At 35.5% G+C, this 18811-nt stretch overlaps 1 protein-coding gene across 7 annotated transcripts in view; it reads left to right on the plus strand.

The window, feature by feature from the left end:
- kcnh7 (potassium channel, voltage gated eag related subfamily H, member 7) overlaps positions 1–18811 on the plus strand; it is a 57631-nt gene that overhangs the window by 23367 nt on the left and 15453 nt on the right. For 3 of the 7 annotated variants that reach the window (XM_073815361.1, XM_065240260.2, XM_065240261.2), the window contains exons 3-7: positions 2174–2329; positions 9406–9867; positions 12356–12376; positions 12946–12969; positions 13148–13362. In XM_073815361.1, coding sequence (XP_073671462.1) covers positions 2174–2329; positions 9406–9867; positions 12356–12376; positions 12946–12969; positions 13148–13362 — 878 coding nt within the window. The remainder of the gene's footprint in view (positions 1–2173; positions 2330–9405; positions 9868–12355; positions 12377–12945; positions 12970–13147; positions 13363–18811) is intronic. The other 4 variants (XM_065240263.2, XM_073815360.1, XM_065240262.2 and 1 more) reach the window with 3 other exon arrangements.

The raw sequence follows: 18811 nt of genomic DNA on the forward strand, positions 1-18811 counted from the left end.
TTTGCAGTCTGGAAAAATGACCTCTCCAAATTGTTGCTGAATCTGTTAACCCAGTCGATCACACAACTACTTTTCCCATTTTAGACGCGTTTTTCACGTTATGCTAATGCTGTCGCTCAGACTTTTTGCCACTCAGTGGGCGTAACCGCAGTCATTTTCGCTGAAGGTGAGGTCACGTGCATCTCCTCTATTCCTGAAGACCTTGATTACCTTGCTCAGGTGTGTTTGATCAGGGCTGGAGCTAAACTCTGCAGGAAAGTGGATCTCGAGTTAAAAACCTCTTTTCTAAGCATTAAAAAGAAGCAGTAGAGGTCGAAATGCTTCGCTTGCTTTTTTCAGCTCAGCCTTGGATGATATAGCGCGTCTCTCTCTCTCTGTCTCGCAGGATTTATTGTGTTATGTGGTTATATTGACAGTGATGTACTGTAGCTGAGGGTCATAGTCAGATTACTCCTGTTGAAGACTCCTGTGACCGTCACTCTCTTACTTTATTCATCATCTACAGAAAGAGAAGAAATCACATTATATATATATATACAAAGTTCAACACAAAGTTGAAATTATATATATACATTTTTTGTCATAATTGTGCTGCTTTTTCTCACATATTAAGACATTTGTATCCATTTATAATTGATCTATTGTTATAAAAGGGCTGGATGAATGAATACAGTGTGGATACCTGTCTATTATAGACAGATATATAAACAATATCCACTTCAAGTTTATAGACAAAATAATATTGAAATATTTGCCTGCAAACTTAAATTTTAGCAAGTGTTACAACTAACCCCCTGCCTGTTACAATTAACCCCACCTATGGGGTAAGTTGTAACGTTTGCACTTCTGTCACGTTTGGTGTAATTGTCCAAGAATAGTAAGTACTAGAAACAAACTTTAAATATTCATTTGTAGCAGAGATGTATGTGTTGCTTGTGTAAAAATATAATTAATCAAACTCAAATATTTTTGAATGATTGAGCCAAAACCAAAAAGCGTTAGGTTGTGCCACGCTCTCCCCTATAATAAATATTTACCAAATTTTGTCTGTATCTCAGAAATGATATAGAAAAATGCAGCTGATGTTGCAAGCTGTATCTTCCCTGCTGAAATAATGATGATTTTCATTCAGACTCTTTAAGCGCTGACATGTGTTGTTTGTTCCAGGTGTTACGCTGCTCTGTATGCCTGTGTGTGTATTATAGATGTTTTTCTGCAGGTGCTGATGGAAAAAGCTCTGCATGATGCTAAAAATATCACAGATCGACAGAGCAAGTCAGCATGTTGGACCAGTGCTCAGTCTATTTATAGATCACACTGAGAAACACTGATTCTTTCAAATGTGTGTCTATGTAATGGATATCAGGGCTCATTTTGTGAATAGAACGCTCTCACGGGATGGCTGCTCCTGCAGGCTAGAATGATCAAACGGGGATTTCTCATCATCCGCACCGCTCGCGGATTTTTGTCGGCATGATTCACAAAAAATACGGACACAAGCAGCCATTAAAACAGACGGAGTTGAGAAACACTGGATTAAACTAAATCCTGTAAGTGGACCATGCCAGGAAATGTTGCGATTTAATTATCAGAAGTCTAATAATCTCTCAAGATCTCAAGTGTTCACTAAAATGGACACAGTAATCTTGTTTGATAATTACCGGTTATTGGACTGTAGCTAGCGGCTCTTTACTGTAAAGTTAACTGCTCATATGAATGTCCTGAAAAGCTGAATTATAATTATGGAAATGATAATGGCAATGATAGGGGTAATTAGAACAGGCAGCCCGTGGCTCATTACCATCACCGTTAAAGTGATGTGGCCCCTGCACCGATCAACGTATATCCACAGGTTTTTCAAGCCACGGCTACATTCTGCTTTTCTCGAGGGCCATCTTGCCCTTTAGTTGCCATGGCGACGCATGTCTTTGACTGTCAGGAATGATTCCTGAAGCTGTCAAACTACATACATGCCGATGTCTACACGCAAAAAAAGTGCATGTTGGGTTTTTTTGCATAGTTTTGCACAAACTTCTGCCTGTTTCATTAGGATTAATTGATGTTTTATTTGAAATGTGTTATTAATTAATTCTGCTAAGTGTGTCTTCAATGGTTTAAAAAAAAACCTTTTGTAATAATCAATGTTTATTTTTTTCTTTGTGTGCCTCTACAGGATCAGACTTCTTGTGCACAACACACATCATTCCAGTAAAGAATCAAGAGGGCGTGGTCATGATGTTCATCTTGAGCTTTGATTATGTGCTGAATGACGGCAGCATGGACTCATTAGACCGACTCAACCACACCTCTCCATCCAAACCAGAACAAAGTGAGATTAATGCCTCCTCCTCTTCCTTCCTTCCTTCCTTTCTTGCCTACTTTCTTATAATCTTTTTTATTTCTGACTCCTTTCTTTCTTTTTTCTTTCTTTCTTACTTTCTTTCTTTTTTCTTTTTTTTTGTCTGTCTGTCGTTTTGTCTGTTTTTTCCTTCATTTCTTCTTTTGTTTCCTTTCTTTCCTGTCTTCTTGTCTTCCTTCCCTCCTCACTTCATTAATGTCTTCTTTTTCTGTCATTCTCTTCCTTATCTTCTTCTTCCTTCCTTCCCTCCTTTCTTTCTTTCTTTCTTTCTTTCTTTCTTTCTTTCTTTCTTTCTTTCTTTCTTTCTTTCTTTTTTTCTTCCTTCCTTCCTTCCTTACTTTATTCCTTACTTAATTTCTCCCTACCCTCCTTTCTTGTCTTCTTTCTTTCATATATGTTTTCATTTATGTTTTCATTTATGTTTTCATTTCTGCCTCATTTCCTTTTTTCTTTAATTTTCTTTCTTCTTTTTTAATTTTTTTCTGTCTGTCTGTCGTTCTGCCTGTCTGTCTGTCTTTGTCTGTCTTGTTTTCTTCCTTCATTTCTTTCTTCTTTTGTTTCCTTTCTTTCTGTTCTTTGCTGTCTTTTTGTCTTCCTTTCCACCTAATTTCATTAATGTTTTCCTTTCCTGTCATTCTCTTCCTCATCTTCTTTCTTTCTTTCTTTCTTTCTTTTTTTTCTTTTTTCTTTCTTGTGTTTTTCCTTAATTTCTTCCTCCTTTTCTTTCTTTCTTTCTTTTTTCTTTCTCGTGTTTTTCCTTAATTTCTTCCTCCTTTCTTCCTTTTTTCCTGTCTTCTTTTCCTACTTTCCTCCTAACTTCATTAATGTCCTCCTTTCCTGTCTTTCTCTTCCTTTTTTCTCTCTTCATTTCTTTATTTCTTTCTTTTATTCCATCTTCCTTTCTTCCTTCATTAATGTCTTTCTATCTTCATTCCTTCCTTCCTTCCTTCCTTCCTTCCTTCCTTCATGTCTTCCTTCCCTCCTTTCTTGTCTTCTTTTTTCTTTCTTGTTTTAATTTCTGCCTCCTTTCCTTTCTCTTTCTTCCTGTATTTCTTATTTCTGTCTGTCTGTCTGTCTGTCTTTCTGTTTGTCATTTTCTGTCTTGCTTTCTTCCTTCATTTCTTCCTTCTTTTGTTTCCTTTCTTTCTTTTCTTTCTTGTCTTTTTGTCTTCCTTCCCTCCTCAATTTATTAATGTCTTCCTTTCCTGTCGTTCTCTTCCTTAACTTTTTTCTTTCTTTTTTTCTTTCTTTCTTTCCTTTTTTCTTTCTTTCTTTCTTTCTTTCTTTCTTGTTTTTTCTTAATTTATTCCTCCTTTCTTCCTTTTTTCCTGTCTTCTTTTCTTCCTTCCCTCCACACTTCATTAATTTCCACCTTTCTTAGCTTTCTCTTCCTTCCTTTCTTCTGTCTTCCTTCCTTTCTTTCTTCTTTTTTCTTGTCTTCCTTCATTTCTTCCTCCTTCCATTCTTTCTATTCTTTCCCGTCTTCTTTCTTTCTTTCCTTTCTTCGCTCCTTACTTTATTAATGTTTTTCTTTCATTTCTTTTTCTTTCTTTCTGATGTTCTTTCATTCCTAACTTTCCAATACTCTATTTATAACTCTGTAGTTGCATCTGAACTATGCAATCCAATTAATATCCTAATACCATCTTCTCAGTATCATAGCAACTAGAAATGTCTTGAAGAGGACATCTGTGTATTCGTGTGTGTGTGTGTGTGTGTGTGTGTGTGTGTGTATGTGAGCTAGATAAAACTGTTAAGTCAGGGCTGCTAAAAACAGAAGGTTTGCCATGGCAATCTGTATTTTGCTGAGACACACATCACGATGCTTTAAAAAGCATCAGAGAAAACTTTCACCAGGGATGAATTCAGATTTCCAACATCTTTCTCCCTATGAGAGCAAAGCACAGGGCTAAACAGAGAGAGGAAGCATGTTAAAGCAGCGAAGTAAAAACCGACTGGTATTTACGAGCTTTCCATCCAGATTTTTGTCACTGTGTCTAAACACTGGCAATGATTTATCAGATCTGATCAAATAAAATCAAAGACACTCGTTCAATCCCTCAAAGCCTCATTTAGCTTTGTTTAGATTGTTTATATAAAGTAGTGATATAAATAGCCCAGTTTGGAGACTTTTAATTAGTGCTGGCTTGGTATTGAAACTCCAGGAAATAGATAGATAGAGAAAGAAATCGGACGAAAGATCACTCTTAAAAAAACACACTCTTAAAAAAACAGTGCTTTATGATGCCAACATCTTTCCAATGTTAGATATTGATGTTGAAATTTTTGCACATCATCTTTCCGCATTAAGAATCTTAAAAAGTACAAGTACAATAGTACTTTTTTAATCCTAAAAGTACAAGAAGGAAGTAGTACATTATGATTTTTTTTGGTATGAAATAATTTATATAAATAATGAATTGACCTACTACGCAAAAATATACTATATTGAATAACTTCTATATCTGAATTCTTGAAATTTATTTATGGACGCCATAGTAAATAATGAATAAAGTTTAAAATACAGCTTCAAATAAAACACCCAAGGCATGAGAAGGCATGAGCTTTCTTATGACACCAGTATTGTTGTTGAAGGGCATGAACAGTCGGCCTTCTCCCACAGTCCGTCTTGTGGTACTGTAATATTCGATTAAGCTTGCCGGCCTCAATGGACCATAAATTATTTAAGTGTATTTTCTCTATGGCAGCTCAGGTAATAACATCTTTGTAGAGACCTTGGGCTTTCTCGCCCCACAGAGGAGAGAGTTTTATTTGAACCACGTCTCCTCTCATCTAATTTTATTGATGCCGATGTCCCAGTTTTCCTCCATCAGAGGCAAATCTGCTTGTTTAAAGTTCAGACAGACACTGTGGGTCACGTCGTGCGGCTGGAGAGACCCCACCAGTGTAACCGTGTTTGATGGCTGCTGTCGCGCTGTGATTTATACTGTACATCAACTCATTTACTGAATGCAGCAAGGTACAGTACAGTTACAGTAGATGATAGGTATGTGACGAGATCTTGTGCGACGAGATCTCGCGAGATTAAATGTGTTTCGCGAGATTTCTTGTGGAGGTGCTGGTTGTTTCTCAAATAAAAGACTGCATCCTTCGGAGGTCGCATTTTTAAACTGCATTGACTTCATAAAGACCGTCTTATTAGAGAATATTAACAATTATAAAGTTCACTAATTATTTAGTTAATCGCAAATTGTTGTAATAAGCTCACGACTTGCGAATGTAATGCTCAGTTAATGATCTGAAATAAACCTTGATGACGTATGCAGCCTGCATATGCGACCTCCGAAGGATGCAGCTTTCTGTTTGACCCTTTTACTGTGCATGCATTATATTTGTCTTTTACTGCTTTTGCTTTTTTGTTTAGGTTTCCAATAATGTTCGTTTGTGAACTCGTGTGAAGTCTGAGATGCGTTGTGTTTGTCTGTTGATCAGTGTCAGATGTGAAGTCTCAGCAGATTAAACCCTCACACAGAGTTTAAATCATTTAATGTCTGCATGTTCTTGCTCAAAAAATGACAGTGGCTGTATCATTTCTAGTGTAAAGAAATGGACAAATATTAATATGGATTGAAACATTGTTTGACTAAAAATAAGCGTTTTTCTCCGTCTAAAGTGAAAGTGAAGACCGCTTCCGCGAGAAGAGTCCTTTATCGCCCCCTGCAGGCATTTGTTATAATACATACATAAGGCTTTTTATTTATAGGCCACAAAATGTTGTTTAATGTAACTTGGTTTTAATACTTTATTTGAAACAATTATTATTGCATCTTCGTTATTACTGTATGTAATTTTAAATGCTACTGCTCACTTGGGTCTATTTTTATTACCCCAAAATAACTAATTACTTCATTATCAGTTAGCAAAATAATTGTTAGGGCCAGTCCTTGATTAGTTAAAACATTTAAAAATAATGTGATTTCAGTTTCTTATTTATTTTATCATTGAGGGTTTTTTAAAAAGTGTAAAAATATCGTCTCGTCTCGTTCTCGTGAACCCAATCTCGTGTTTCGTCTCGTCTAGGGATGCTCATATCAGTTAATTTTCCCGACCGACAACCGTAGCTTCTAAACCGAACATTAACCGTTAACTTATAAGATTTTAATATGAAATTGTCATTGAGTAAAAATACAGTTGACGGTTGTCTGTGAACTAGTAAAAACAAAACATTTAATTTGAACGTGCAAACAGCAGCGACAGATCAACAACAGAACCAGGATTCATACATTATGAGATATTCACGCAACATTACCTTATTAAAAAGCACGCGATCGGTCCAGAGGATTAATATCCAAAGGGCAGATTGTCTCCGTTTCATCTAACACAGTGGTCATTTCTAAAGCAGGACGCTTTTCAGAAAGTTTTGGTTTTGCGTCGTCTTTCTCCGTTTGTGCAAAAAGAGAGATGTTCAGGGTCAGAGGCCATCAGCGAATGTCTGTCCGGATGTGCGCGAGACAGACCGCGTCATCTTGCGCAGACACGCGCGCGTCTCCGTTCAGCTTCCAAACATGCATACAAATGATTTCTCATACAAATGATTACTTTATCAGACCGTCAGGGCAGCAATCATATGTGTCATTTACAGGACATTCACAAATTAAAGATAGAAAATGTCTGTCGGCTCATGACGACACATGGACAGTATTAACAATTTTTTTTTAATTTTAACTGATAATGTTAATCGGTCATAAATTCTTACCTTCGGTTAACGGTTAAACGGTCAATGTGAACATCCCTAGTCTCGTCTCGTGGATTAAGTGTCTCGACACACCCCTAGTAGATGATATTGACAGAGTCATATGAGCAATCCTTTAAAGCATGCAAGTAAATAGAAAACGATATCATTCATAAATGTATGAGTGTGTGTGTGTGTGTTTAGCTAACATCATCTGTGCACAAATGACCCTGGACCACAAAACCAGTCATAAGTCACACAGGTGTATTTGTAGCAATAGCCAACAATACATCGTATTTTTTTAAATGCCAAAAATCATAAGAATATTAAGTATAAGATCTTTTGTAAACTTGCTTTCATAAATATATCAAAAAATGTATTATTAGCAATATGTGATGCTAAGGACTTCATTTGGACAACTTTGAATTCTTTCCCTGCTATTGACAAGTTATCTTGTCAATTAAAAGAAACATCTGCATCAAAACGTGTTCCTGATTAATTTTTGTGTTAATCTGCAATAATGTTATTATCCACTAGATGACACTTTAACCAATTTATAAAAAAACAAGCAAAAACGTTATTTACTAATTTTAAACTCTGTGTATGTTTTAATAATCATTCTGAATCTGATCTCTAACAAAATTCCTTCACAAAAATGCAATTATTTCAGCTTTTTGCTAAAACATTTGATTTTTTAAAGAAAAATACCAATATTTAAGAGATTATAAGCAGAGAAAAAATATAGATAGGATGAAACATTTTTTCCTGATTTGTTTGTTTGTTTATTGTTTGTTTGAATGCAGAAGGTTTGTGCTGTGTGTAATTATTATGTATATATAAATACACACATATTCGTGTATGTATTTAAGAAACATTTACATGTGTATATATATTTATTTATATTTGTATATATTCTATATTATATATAAATAAAAAACAATATATAAATAAAACACTTCTTAGATGTGTGTGTATATATATGTGTGTGTGTGTGTGTGTGTGTGTGTGTGTGTGTGTGTGTGTGTGTGTGTGTGTGTGTGTGTGCGCGTGCGTGCGTGCGTGCGTGTGTGTGTTTAAATATACATAATATTTACACACAGCACAAACTTATATATTAGGCAAAAAATTACTTTTATTTTGTATGAGATTCATCTAGATTAATCTATGCCCAGCCCTAGTTTATATATTTATAGAAGAAAAATTCCCTGGAAGGCATTTTGTGAAAATCACAAAAAAATGCTGGCTGGCAACATTTCAAAAAATGGCTAGCCAGGAATTAGTTAAAGGCAATTTTCTCAATAGCAATTTTCTCAATATTTTTGCAACCCAGAGTCCAGATTTTCAAATATTGTTGTTGTATCTCGACCAAATATTGTCCTATCCTATCAAACCGTACATCAATGGAAAGCTTATTTATTCGATTTATTTATAATTTCCAAAAAAATACCCTTGTGGTCTAGGGTCACATTTACTCTATATTGTAAGATTATAATGGGATATATGATGGGATATATATATGAATATAATGAAAAATATTTTAGTATTAAGTTGCAACCCTTAGGAAAATTAACCATGGTTTTATTATAGTAAATGTGTATTAACCATGTTTTAACCTATTGGTTACCATTTGCAAACCCATGATTTTATCACAAAACCCATTTTGACTAAAAAATAGTCCCAAGCTGTTACTGGAGCAGCACCCCTTAAAATTAATTTGTATACCAATTTTAATGATATACCAATAAAAGGTACCAATATGTACATTTGAGGTACTATTGAGACGTTTTTGAGAAATAGGACCTCCCTTGTGACCATTTTTTAAATATATTTTTTCTGGCAGTGTACTGTAGCAAAAAAAATTCAATGAAAGTGTGTCTTCCTGACTTTAATATACTTCTATTTCCATTTATTGTGCATAGATAACTATTATTACAAGTTGCTTTCATTATTGCTTTGTTTGAACTATAGTCTGCTTGCTAAACCTCTGGACCTTAAGGAAGACCATGGGAGTAATTATTTTTAACTAATGGTCTAGATATTACTAACTGCAGTTTTAACCTTCATGAGCTGCGGTCTTCTTCAATAGTCTGTTGTAAATCACGTCAATTATGGTAACTGCCTCATTTGATAGACAAGCCCAAACTGCTCAAGTTATCTACACTGTGCTGTTATAGGGATGATAGATTTACATAAAATTTTTAGAGGAAATCTTAGCTGATTCTGGACCAGTCAGTAGGGATATAAGCTCACATTGGTAGACTGAGAAAATATGCTTTAAAAAATGAGCACAGGATTATGATATATTTTCTTTCTCTTCACCTCCTACAAACACAAATCTCTTTTTATTTTGCAGAAAAGGGACGCTTCTTTCGTTTTCGTCTGCTGGCTCCGCTAAGCATGCTGGGAGTGAGTAAGCAGTCTCTACCCCAGGAAGACCCGGACGAGGTGACCATCCATTCAGCCGATCAGAATGAGAAACATTCGTCCTGCTCGTCATCCGTCTCTCTTTCCCTCTCTCCACGTGAACTCCACCCACCCACCGGTGAAAGCTGTAGCCCCTCCTACGGAAATGACACCCGGGCACTAATTGGCCAGAGTTATTTGGGGTCGTGCTCACCAATCTCAGGGCCACAGGATCACTCGTCTCCACGGGGCCCCTGGGAACGGGTGGACCCTCGGGAGCCTATGTTTTCTGCGTCACGCAGGGCATCGCGGGCCAGTATGTGCACGTTTAAGAGAGCGTCATCTACACATGATTTAGAAGGACTCGGCACACAAACACAGAGGACGTACCGTGATCGGCATGCTAGTGAAGGTATACACACTCAAACATGTATAAATTCACAGACTTTTTAAGCATTATTTGATATGCGGCTAATTGTGACTCGCAAATTATTATAAGTTAGCCCTAAACTCAGCCTCTTAAAACTATTGGAACCATTACTATTTACACATTTGTCAGATGCTTTTATCCAAAGCATTTAAAGGGGCAGTGTGTACTTTTTAAAAGTATCTCTTGACAGAAATGCAAAATAATATTCAAAACTATATTATCTGGGGAGTATAAAGACCTTTCATAATGAACCGTTATGTGTTTATTACCTTAGAATGAGATGTTTTTATCTATATACACAGAGGGTCCCCTTACATGGAAGTCGCCATTTTGGGCTGCCATGTTTCTACAGAAGCCCTTAACGGACAACAATTTTTAAATAAGTTGTCTCCAACGATTACATGTTTGTCCGGTGGCGGCTATGTGTTTCAAAAGTGATAGGTATGCAGTGGACTGAGCCGTTGGTTGCAATTTGCAGCCTCACCACTAGATGCCGCTAAAATGTACACACTGCACCTTTAAGATATGCCTTCAAGATATACATTTTATCAGTATCTGTGTTACCTGAGAATCAAACCTTTAACATTTGTGTTGCTCAAATGCTTTGTCAATTGAGCTACATGAACGCTACATACGAATATGCTAAAATACACATAAAAAACTGTTGTTTTAATTGTTTTTTTTTACCGGTTTCATTTAAATATACAAATATTTATTATTACATATATACTATTTATTTGAATTAATGCTGATATAATTGATTAACTCATTCCCCACCAGCCATTTTTTGAAAAGTTGCCTGCCAGCATTTTTTGTGATTTTCACAAAATTTTCAACAAAATGCCTTCCAGGAAAATGTTCTTCAAAAAATATTAAAACATACAAACTTATCAAATGAAGGAAGAGACCCTCTGCTTTCAAACAAACAATAAACAAACAAACAAAATGGGGAAAAACCGTTTCATCCTATCTATATATTTTTTCTCTACTTATAAACTCTTAAATATGGGTATTTTTCTTTAAAAATAATTTTTTTTAGCAAAAAGCTGAAAAAATCATTTTGGTGAAGGAATTTTGTTAGAGATCAGATTCAGAACAATTATCAAAACACACAAAGAGTTTAAAATTAGTAAATAAAGTTTTTGCATCAGTTTTTTCATAAATTAGGTATCTAGTGGATAATCTCGGTATTGCAGATTAACATAAAAATTATTCAGAATTTTTTTTATGCAAATGTTTTCTCTAAATTGATGAGATAACTTTTCAATGGTGGGAAAAGAGTTAATGCAATATAAATTATAAATTAAATGCCTGCCTGTTTTTTGGGTTTGTTGTCAAAAATAAACATTTCTTGGTCACAATTTTTTTTAAATCAGGCCAAAAAATTTTTTTTAATTCAATGTAGCATAAAAATGAAGGCTATTTTGCATTTTGACATTTCATAACAATTAAGCACAAATTTTCCTACAATTATCGTTACCATAATGCTTTTTTACTTTTACTTTAACAGTGATGTTTTGCCTTTGAGTTTTTTTGTTGCTGTATTTTAAGCATACCCTTACATTTACACTATAAAAAGTAAAAGTTGGATCAACTTAAACGATTACTTCAGTTGGTAACACCTTAGAATGACTTAAAGTGAAAAATTAAAGTAGAATTTAAGTAAACAATTTAAGTTGAAAATGTTTAAATATTTAAAGGAACCGTATGTAGGTTTGTGGTCAAAACTGGTATTGCAATCACAAAACTTGAGGCTAAAACTGGTACTTGCAATCACACAACTAGTGGCCAATACACAAAATGACAACATAAACATCAGTTGAGGGCTGCAACTTCATTTAAATGACAATATCCTGGCCGGACCACTGTTGTGAGTGATATAAGTATTTGAAAAGGAAAATGAAAATTATTTCTTAATGTCTAGTGACATATCAGGGACATTTTATGATTAATTGATATAAATTTCTTACATACTGTTCCTTTAAGGTGTTGCCAATTGAAGTAAAAAAATTCACCTTAAATTTTGAGAAAATGTACGTTTATAAAACGTAATTTTTTCAAGTTGAACTTTTTTAAGTAGAGCAGCTTTCACTTTTTACAGTGATAAAGACATCGTGACAAATTACCATGATGTATAAAAACAATATATTTTTAATGATTTATTAATATTATTCTTAATATAGTAATAATACACAAAATGCAGTAATTGTCATGAAAATAATGCCACAATGCAAAAATAATGCTTTTATGGGGTTTAAATGTCTCTGTATATCAAGATGTTTTTCTTAGGTTTTTCTATTCTGGGGACTTTTCTGTAATGTTGCAAAAATATCAACTTTGAAACGCTTACACTCACGAACATTATAAGCACTCTTTCAAATCTCACCCGTCACTGCTGCTTGGAACTGCCTTTCACTGTCTGTTGCTATATTTCTCTCTTTTCACCATCCGTACTCTATTGCTGTCTCAGATAATGGGCGTAATATTAAAGGTAACAGAGCTGATAAACAGCACGTGCCTGCCTGTCTGCCTGCCTGCCTGCCTGTGTGAAGCATGCTCAGGCTGAAACTGAATGCTACTGAATTACCCAGAATGCTCTAACACATCACAAACACCTATGAAATTACCGAATAATAGGTTTGTGTGTATAACAAACGGACGCTCGAAGAGAGATTTGCATGCATTTTATAAATATCACACCTGAAAGTGCATGGGATGAAATACAGCATTTGCTGTACAGTATTTAAATCAATACTGAAGAGCTAAGAATGAGCTTTTTGCAGCTTCTTCTTTCTCTTTTTCTCCTCTTTCTCTCTCTCTCTTTGTCTTTTTTTACACTGAAGCGGTTTTCCACCTCTCCACTTGTATTCTGAATGGTTTGTTTAAATACTTGTGACTTTGTTGTACTGTTAATCCTTTCATTTCAATTCAGTGACCTGTTTACGTCATACATTTCTTGATACTAAATTGTCTCCTGACCTTTGACCTTTTGACTATCAAACGTTAAATTGCTTCTTTACTTCCCCTTCCTCTTTCTTTTGCTCTCTTCTCATTGGCTAGTATCACGCTCTTGGATGGCTGGGGGTATGGCTAGAGCTTCTCTTTATTCATCAGTTTGCATGTCTCTGTCGTCTGTTCGTCTGCCGTCTTTGTATTTTGTGTTTACGATTGACTATATTGTGTTGATGGTTTAAAAATATTGCTTTTGATCATCATAGATTGTAAATAGAGTGTGTCGTTTTGGTGTGCATGTGTCCTTCAGGTCCATTTAATCAGATCAGGTCCAGTCTGTTGGGCTCCACGTCTGACTCAAACCTCAATAAGTACAGCACCATCAACAAGATCCCTCTCATCACCCTGAACTTCTCCGAGACCAATAATGACAAGCGAGCATCTTCTCCGCATTCCTCTGAGAAAACCATTATCGCACCAAAGGTCAAGGATCGGACACACAACGTTACAGAGAAGGTCACACAGGTGAGAGACAAACATTTATTTACTTGTATAAATCTGGTAAACCCCAAATCCCAATTTTTTTATTATGGAGAGAAGAGGCACTTATGAGGAAACACATGCACTTTATCACTCACTGATAACTAGATTAAACCTAGTGTATGTAAAGATTCACCAAAGTAAAGGGAATGAACTGCAACCAGTACTTTTTTGTGACCCTGGACCACAAAACCATTCACAAGGGTCAATTTTTGTGAAATTGTGAAATCTATATTTTGATTTGTACATCATCTAATCAGATTTCCATTGATGTATGATGTTAAGAAAGGACAATATCTGGCCGAGATACAGCTATTTGAAAATCTGGAATCTGAGGGTGCAAAACAATCAAAATATTGAGAAAATCGCCTTTAAAGTTGTCCAAATGAAGTTCTTTGCAACACATATTACTAATGATAAATACATTTTTTATGTATTTCCGGTAGAAAAAGTACAAATATCTTTATGGGACATGATACTTACTTATCCTATATGAATATCCTAATGATCTTGGCATAAGAAAATCAATAATGTTGACACACACAATGTATTTTTGCCTATTGCTACAAATATATCCATGCTACTTGTGACTGGTTTTGTTGTCCAGGGTCACATTTATATTTAATGAACCTTATTCCAGAGAAAAAACTTTTTAAAAAGTCTTTTTAACTTTCATTAAAACACATAAAATAAATGTTCAATAAATACAGTACCAATATCTAAATAGGTATTTAGGTATTATTATTTAAACCAGGGCTATTCAGTTTAAAAGACAAAATGTGAAATTCTCCTTATTTGTAAATTGTTTTGTATAAAAGCAACTACTGAATAAATAAAAGTGAATGTCCTTGAAAACTACTGGACATACATTTACTATAGTCTGGTTTTAGACTACTGCAGGGTATTGCAGTCTTTCTTAAATCCTGTTAATATTTAATGCTGTAATGTAATCTTAACATGACTACAATCAATGTTATGGTATAAAAATAAATAAAGATTTAAAAAGGAAAAATAATTGTTAGTGCAGTTACTGAGATGCTCTTAAAGGTGAACCTGACCTTCAGCCTCCATACACTGCTTTGAAAATTTTCAGGTTCATATTCAGGTTAGGCTTAATATTATAAATGATATAAATGATTTTTCCTTTGCTGTTTTTCACAGTCTGGTCCATGAGGTCCTATAAGAAATCATTTTAGTAAACCTAACTAGTTTCAGTTAAAATAGACATATAGTAGGGGAGAGCGGGGCACAACTTAACGCTTTTTGGTTTTGGCTTAATCATTCAACAAATATTTGAGTTTGATTTATTATATTTTTACACAAGCAACACAGACATCTCTGCTACAAATGAGCATTTGAAGTTTGTTTCTAGTACTTACCATTCTTGGACAATTACACCAAATGTGACAGAGGTGCAAACGTTACAACTTACCCCATAGGTGGGGTTAATTGTAACAGGCAGGGGGTTAGTTGTAACGCTTGCTAAAAATTAAGTTTGCAGGCAAATATTTCAATACTATTTGTGTATATACTTGAAGTTGGACTTGTTTATATATCTGTCTATAACAGAGCCCTTTTCTAACAATAGTTCAATTATAAATAGATACAAATGTCTAAATATGTGAGAAAAAGCAGCACAATTATGACAAAACATTGTAATAACCATACTACAGTTTTGATAAGTCAGGCACATTTATTTTTTGGCAGCCAGCAATCATTTGTGTGTAGCCTATTTAAAACAACGGCAAGAATTACGCTAACGTTAGCGTTAGAGTTTTTATATCGTAAGTGCTGAAGGGTTAGTTGTAACACAGCGTTACAATTAACCCTGCTGGGTCAAAATATTTTCAAGCCCACCAAAAAAGTTGCTAAGAGCTGCAGACAAATTTCAAAACGATGCTATGTTTTAGTCAACAAGACACTGATTAATGTGACATAGCATTGGATTTGGTATCTTACACACCCAACTTAGAAACCGAAAAAAACATGTGTTGAAAAAATTTACTTACATGCCACCAAAACACTCGTTCATCAATAACTATCTGGAAAAACATTATACATTTCCAATAATTTGCAGGAGATTGTCTTTTGGCAGCGTTGAAAAAATACCAGAAAAATAAAACACTCAACCTTGTGCAACAGTTTGTGTTAGTTTTTGCCCCACGCACCCCTATAAGCTGTTTCTTCATAACAGTGCAACAAATTATCAAGTAACCCACACAATGTCAGTTCAGAGCTATTTCACATGGTGGCTAATTCATAGAAATATGTCTGTTTTAGTAATGTTTTAATAGACTTGGCTCAATTTTCTCTCTTTCTATCATTTTTTTCTCTTTCACTCCCACCTTTCTCAGTAACAGTATTTGTTTGTTTGTCACATTATAGACATGTTGCCTATAACTAACCAGATGGCCAGTTACACACACACACACACACACACACACACACAGATGGCTCGTTTCATCTTATTCATTCATTGTATCGTGCTGGTTGAAGACTTGGGTCTTGGCATTTTAAACACAGCCTCCCACTCACATAAACCTTTGTGCCGAATGTGACTTAACTCTTCTTGATCGATACCATTTTCTTTTTTAAGTTCCCCTGTGTTGAAATGAACATTTTTATTGTTGTTGTATATCAATCTTTGTTGCGTTTTTTTATATGTTTGAAGACAAACCGTGTGCAAATTTATAATTCAACAGCATTGCGGAGTATTTTCGCCATAAAATTGCAATTTTCCGATGACAGGGGTTTAAAATCCTACTTAACAAACATACAACCAATTACGTCAAACAAATGAATGAGTGGATCAGGCAGGCCAAGCCATAGATATATATGCCGCATAGACTTGGCACTGAAACGCTGCTGACACGTGCTGTGTGAATGCTTTAACGCCGGTTTCACACCGCATGCGTGAGCAGCGCGTAAGCAGCGCGTGTTTTTTTTGGCGCCCATGTTAACAAGTTAAAGCATGTACACCGCACGCGTGAGCAGCGCGTGCCTGCGTGGCAGGAGCGTTGCTGAAGCAGCAGTGCTGCTATCGTTTCGGCGTCGGCTCTATTTTTGCTGCGCTGCTCACGCTCAATTAAAGTGACAGGGCATTGTTTATAGTTTAAATGGTCATGGATTGACGCGAAAAAGGGTAATTTTACAATAAAATCACGAATGTGAAGCTAAGTGTGTTTGAAACAGTCATGACTTTGAGCAATTTAAAAGAAAGCAATGAAATATTAACACACTGTTGCCAGAAGACTGCGTTCATTCACTTTCTGCCCAGCAAATGAGTCCTCATCTATCTTAATAATCTTCAGAGAAATAGATTAATTTATAAATTTAAATCTTATGCTAAAAGTGTTGAAGGGAAACACGATCGACTGCTTCATGCTGTCAATCACTGAGTGAATTCTTTATTTTATCGTAAAAATTCAGAGAAACAGATTTTATAATGTGCCATGGGCTTTTTATGTCTATAATTGTGTTTTGTGTCTATATCTGTACTTACATGGACCAGAACAGCACGAAAACAATGTGGATTAAACAAATCACAGTTATATAAATTACACTGACCTTCAAAAAGTGTCTTAAAGAGGTTTTGCTCATAAATGCATGTAAAATAAAGTATTGTGAACTTGAGATTTTTATACTGTTATTTAAACTGCACAGTATGGGCTGCAAACGCAGCCGGTGTGAAAGTACAATGGCCACGCGCAGCAAACGCTCTCCTCACGCGCTGCTCACGCTACGCATACGCGTTGCTCACGCATGCAGTGTGAAACAGGCGTAACCTGTTCACATCAGTGTCGAAAAACTCTCGTACGCATTGTGAAACTATCAGCTATGTGTCTGGAACTGTCGAAAGCAGCATCTATGTACATATATATCTATGGTCTGAGCTGGTGTTATTGAGTGGAAGTGGGAACTCATTTGCATATTTATTGATCTGCGCATACTTAATGAGTCAAGGATGTAGAGTTACATTCAAGCTATTTTAAGGCATGAAGCAGTACGCTTTAAATTAAAAGTGATTGTTCACCCATAAATAAAATTCTGTCATCATTAACTCTTTCACTGCCAGCGTTTTTAAAAAAAGTTGCCAGCCAGCGCCAGCGTTTTTTATGATTTTAAAGTTTAATGCCTTCCAGAAAATGTTCTTCTTTAAATATATAAACATACAATATACCAAATGAAAGAACAGACCCTCTGCTTTCAAAAAAAAAAAAACGTTTCATCCTACCTTCAGTGGTTCTTTTGCATTCAGCTTTTGAAAATGGGTAGGTTTTTGCAAAAACACCACATTTTGAGCAAAAAGCAGAGATAATTAAATTTTTTTGACGGACTTTTCATAGAGATCCCATTCAGAGCGATCTTTAACTCTTTCACCGCCATTGACGAGATATCTCGTCAATTAAGAGAAAACGCTTCCCCGCCAATGACGAGATTTTCTGTCTTTCCTCTATTATCCACCAGGTGGCGCCCTTCCGCAACTTTTTAAACCCGGAAGTATTGCCCTATGGCAAGCAGCTGCATGTCCGTGTCTGTTTTAACTCTTTCACCGCCAGCGGTTTTTAAAAAAGTTGCCAGCCAGCGCCAGCGTTTTTCATGATTTTCACCAAAGTTTAATGCCTTCCAAAAAAGAAAGAGTTAACTCACTCTCATGTTGTTACAAACCTGTATAAATTTCTTTGTTCTGATTAACATGAATGAAGTTATTTTGAGAAATGTTTGTAACCAAACCGAACATTCATCTAAAAGATATTAAACAAACCGTTCGTGAGCCCCATTCACTTCCATAGTAGGATAAAAATACCTGGTTTCAAACATTCCTCAAAATATCTTCCTTCGTGTTCATCAGAACAAAGACATTTATACAGATTTGTAACAACATGAGGGTGAGTAAATGATGACCGAATTATCATTTTTGGGTGAACTATCCCTTTAATGTGCTGATATCACGGTCACGATGCGTTCTGATTGTATTATTTTGACTCTTTGACAATGTTTTACTGTATCAGATTGAACTGTACCGATAATGTACATGTATGTAGCATTGACTTTTTGATTTGTGCAGGTATCTATTCAGAGCGTAACATTTGACTTGCTAGCTTCTGCCGCCCATGAGCTTCCCAGCTCAAACACAGACTCACACACTGACTAGCTGAAGGCATGGCAATTACTGTCAAAGACAGAAATGGAAAATTGTCAAGGATAGAATCCCATTGCCTTTATTTTCCCTCTCTCTCTCTCTATCTCTCTCTCTCTCTCTCTCGCTATCTTTTCTCTCTCTCATAATACAGTAATAAGTGTTTTTCTGTGAGACATAATATAATGCAAATAATGATGCATACATTTGCTCAGTCAAGCGCAAGACTGGTCCTGTCTGTTCAAACTGGTTCCCTGATGGGAAGGACATAACAGACTGTTTGTATGTGCGTTC

This window comes from Paramisgurnus dabryanus, chromosome 7 (assembly GCF_030506205.2).
Source record: "Paramisgurnus dabryanus chromosome 7, PD_genome_1.1, whole genome shotgun sequence".
Lineage (NCBI taxonomy): Eukaryota > Metazoa > Chordata > Actinopteri > Cypriniformes > Cobitidae > Paramisgurnus > Paramisgurnus dabryanus.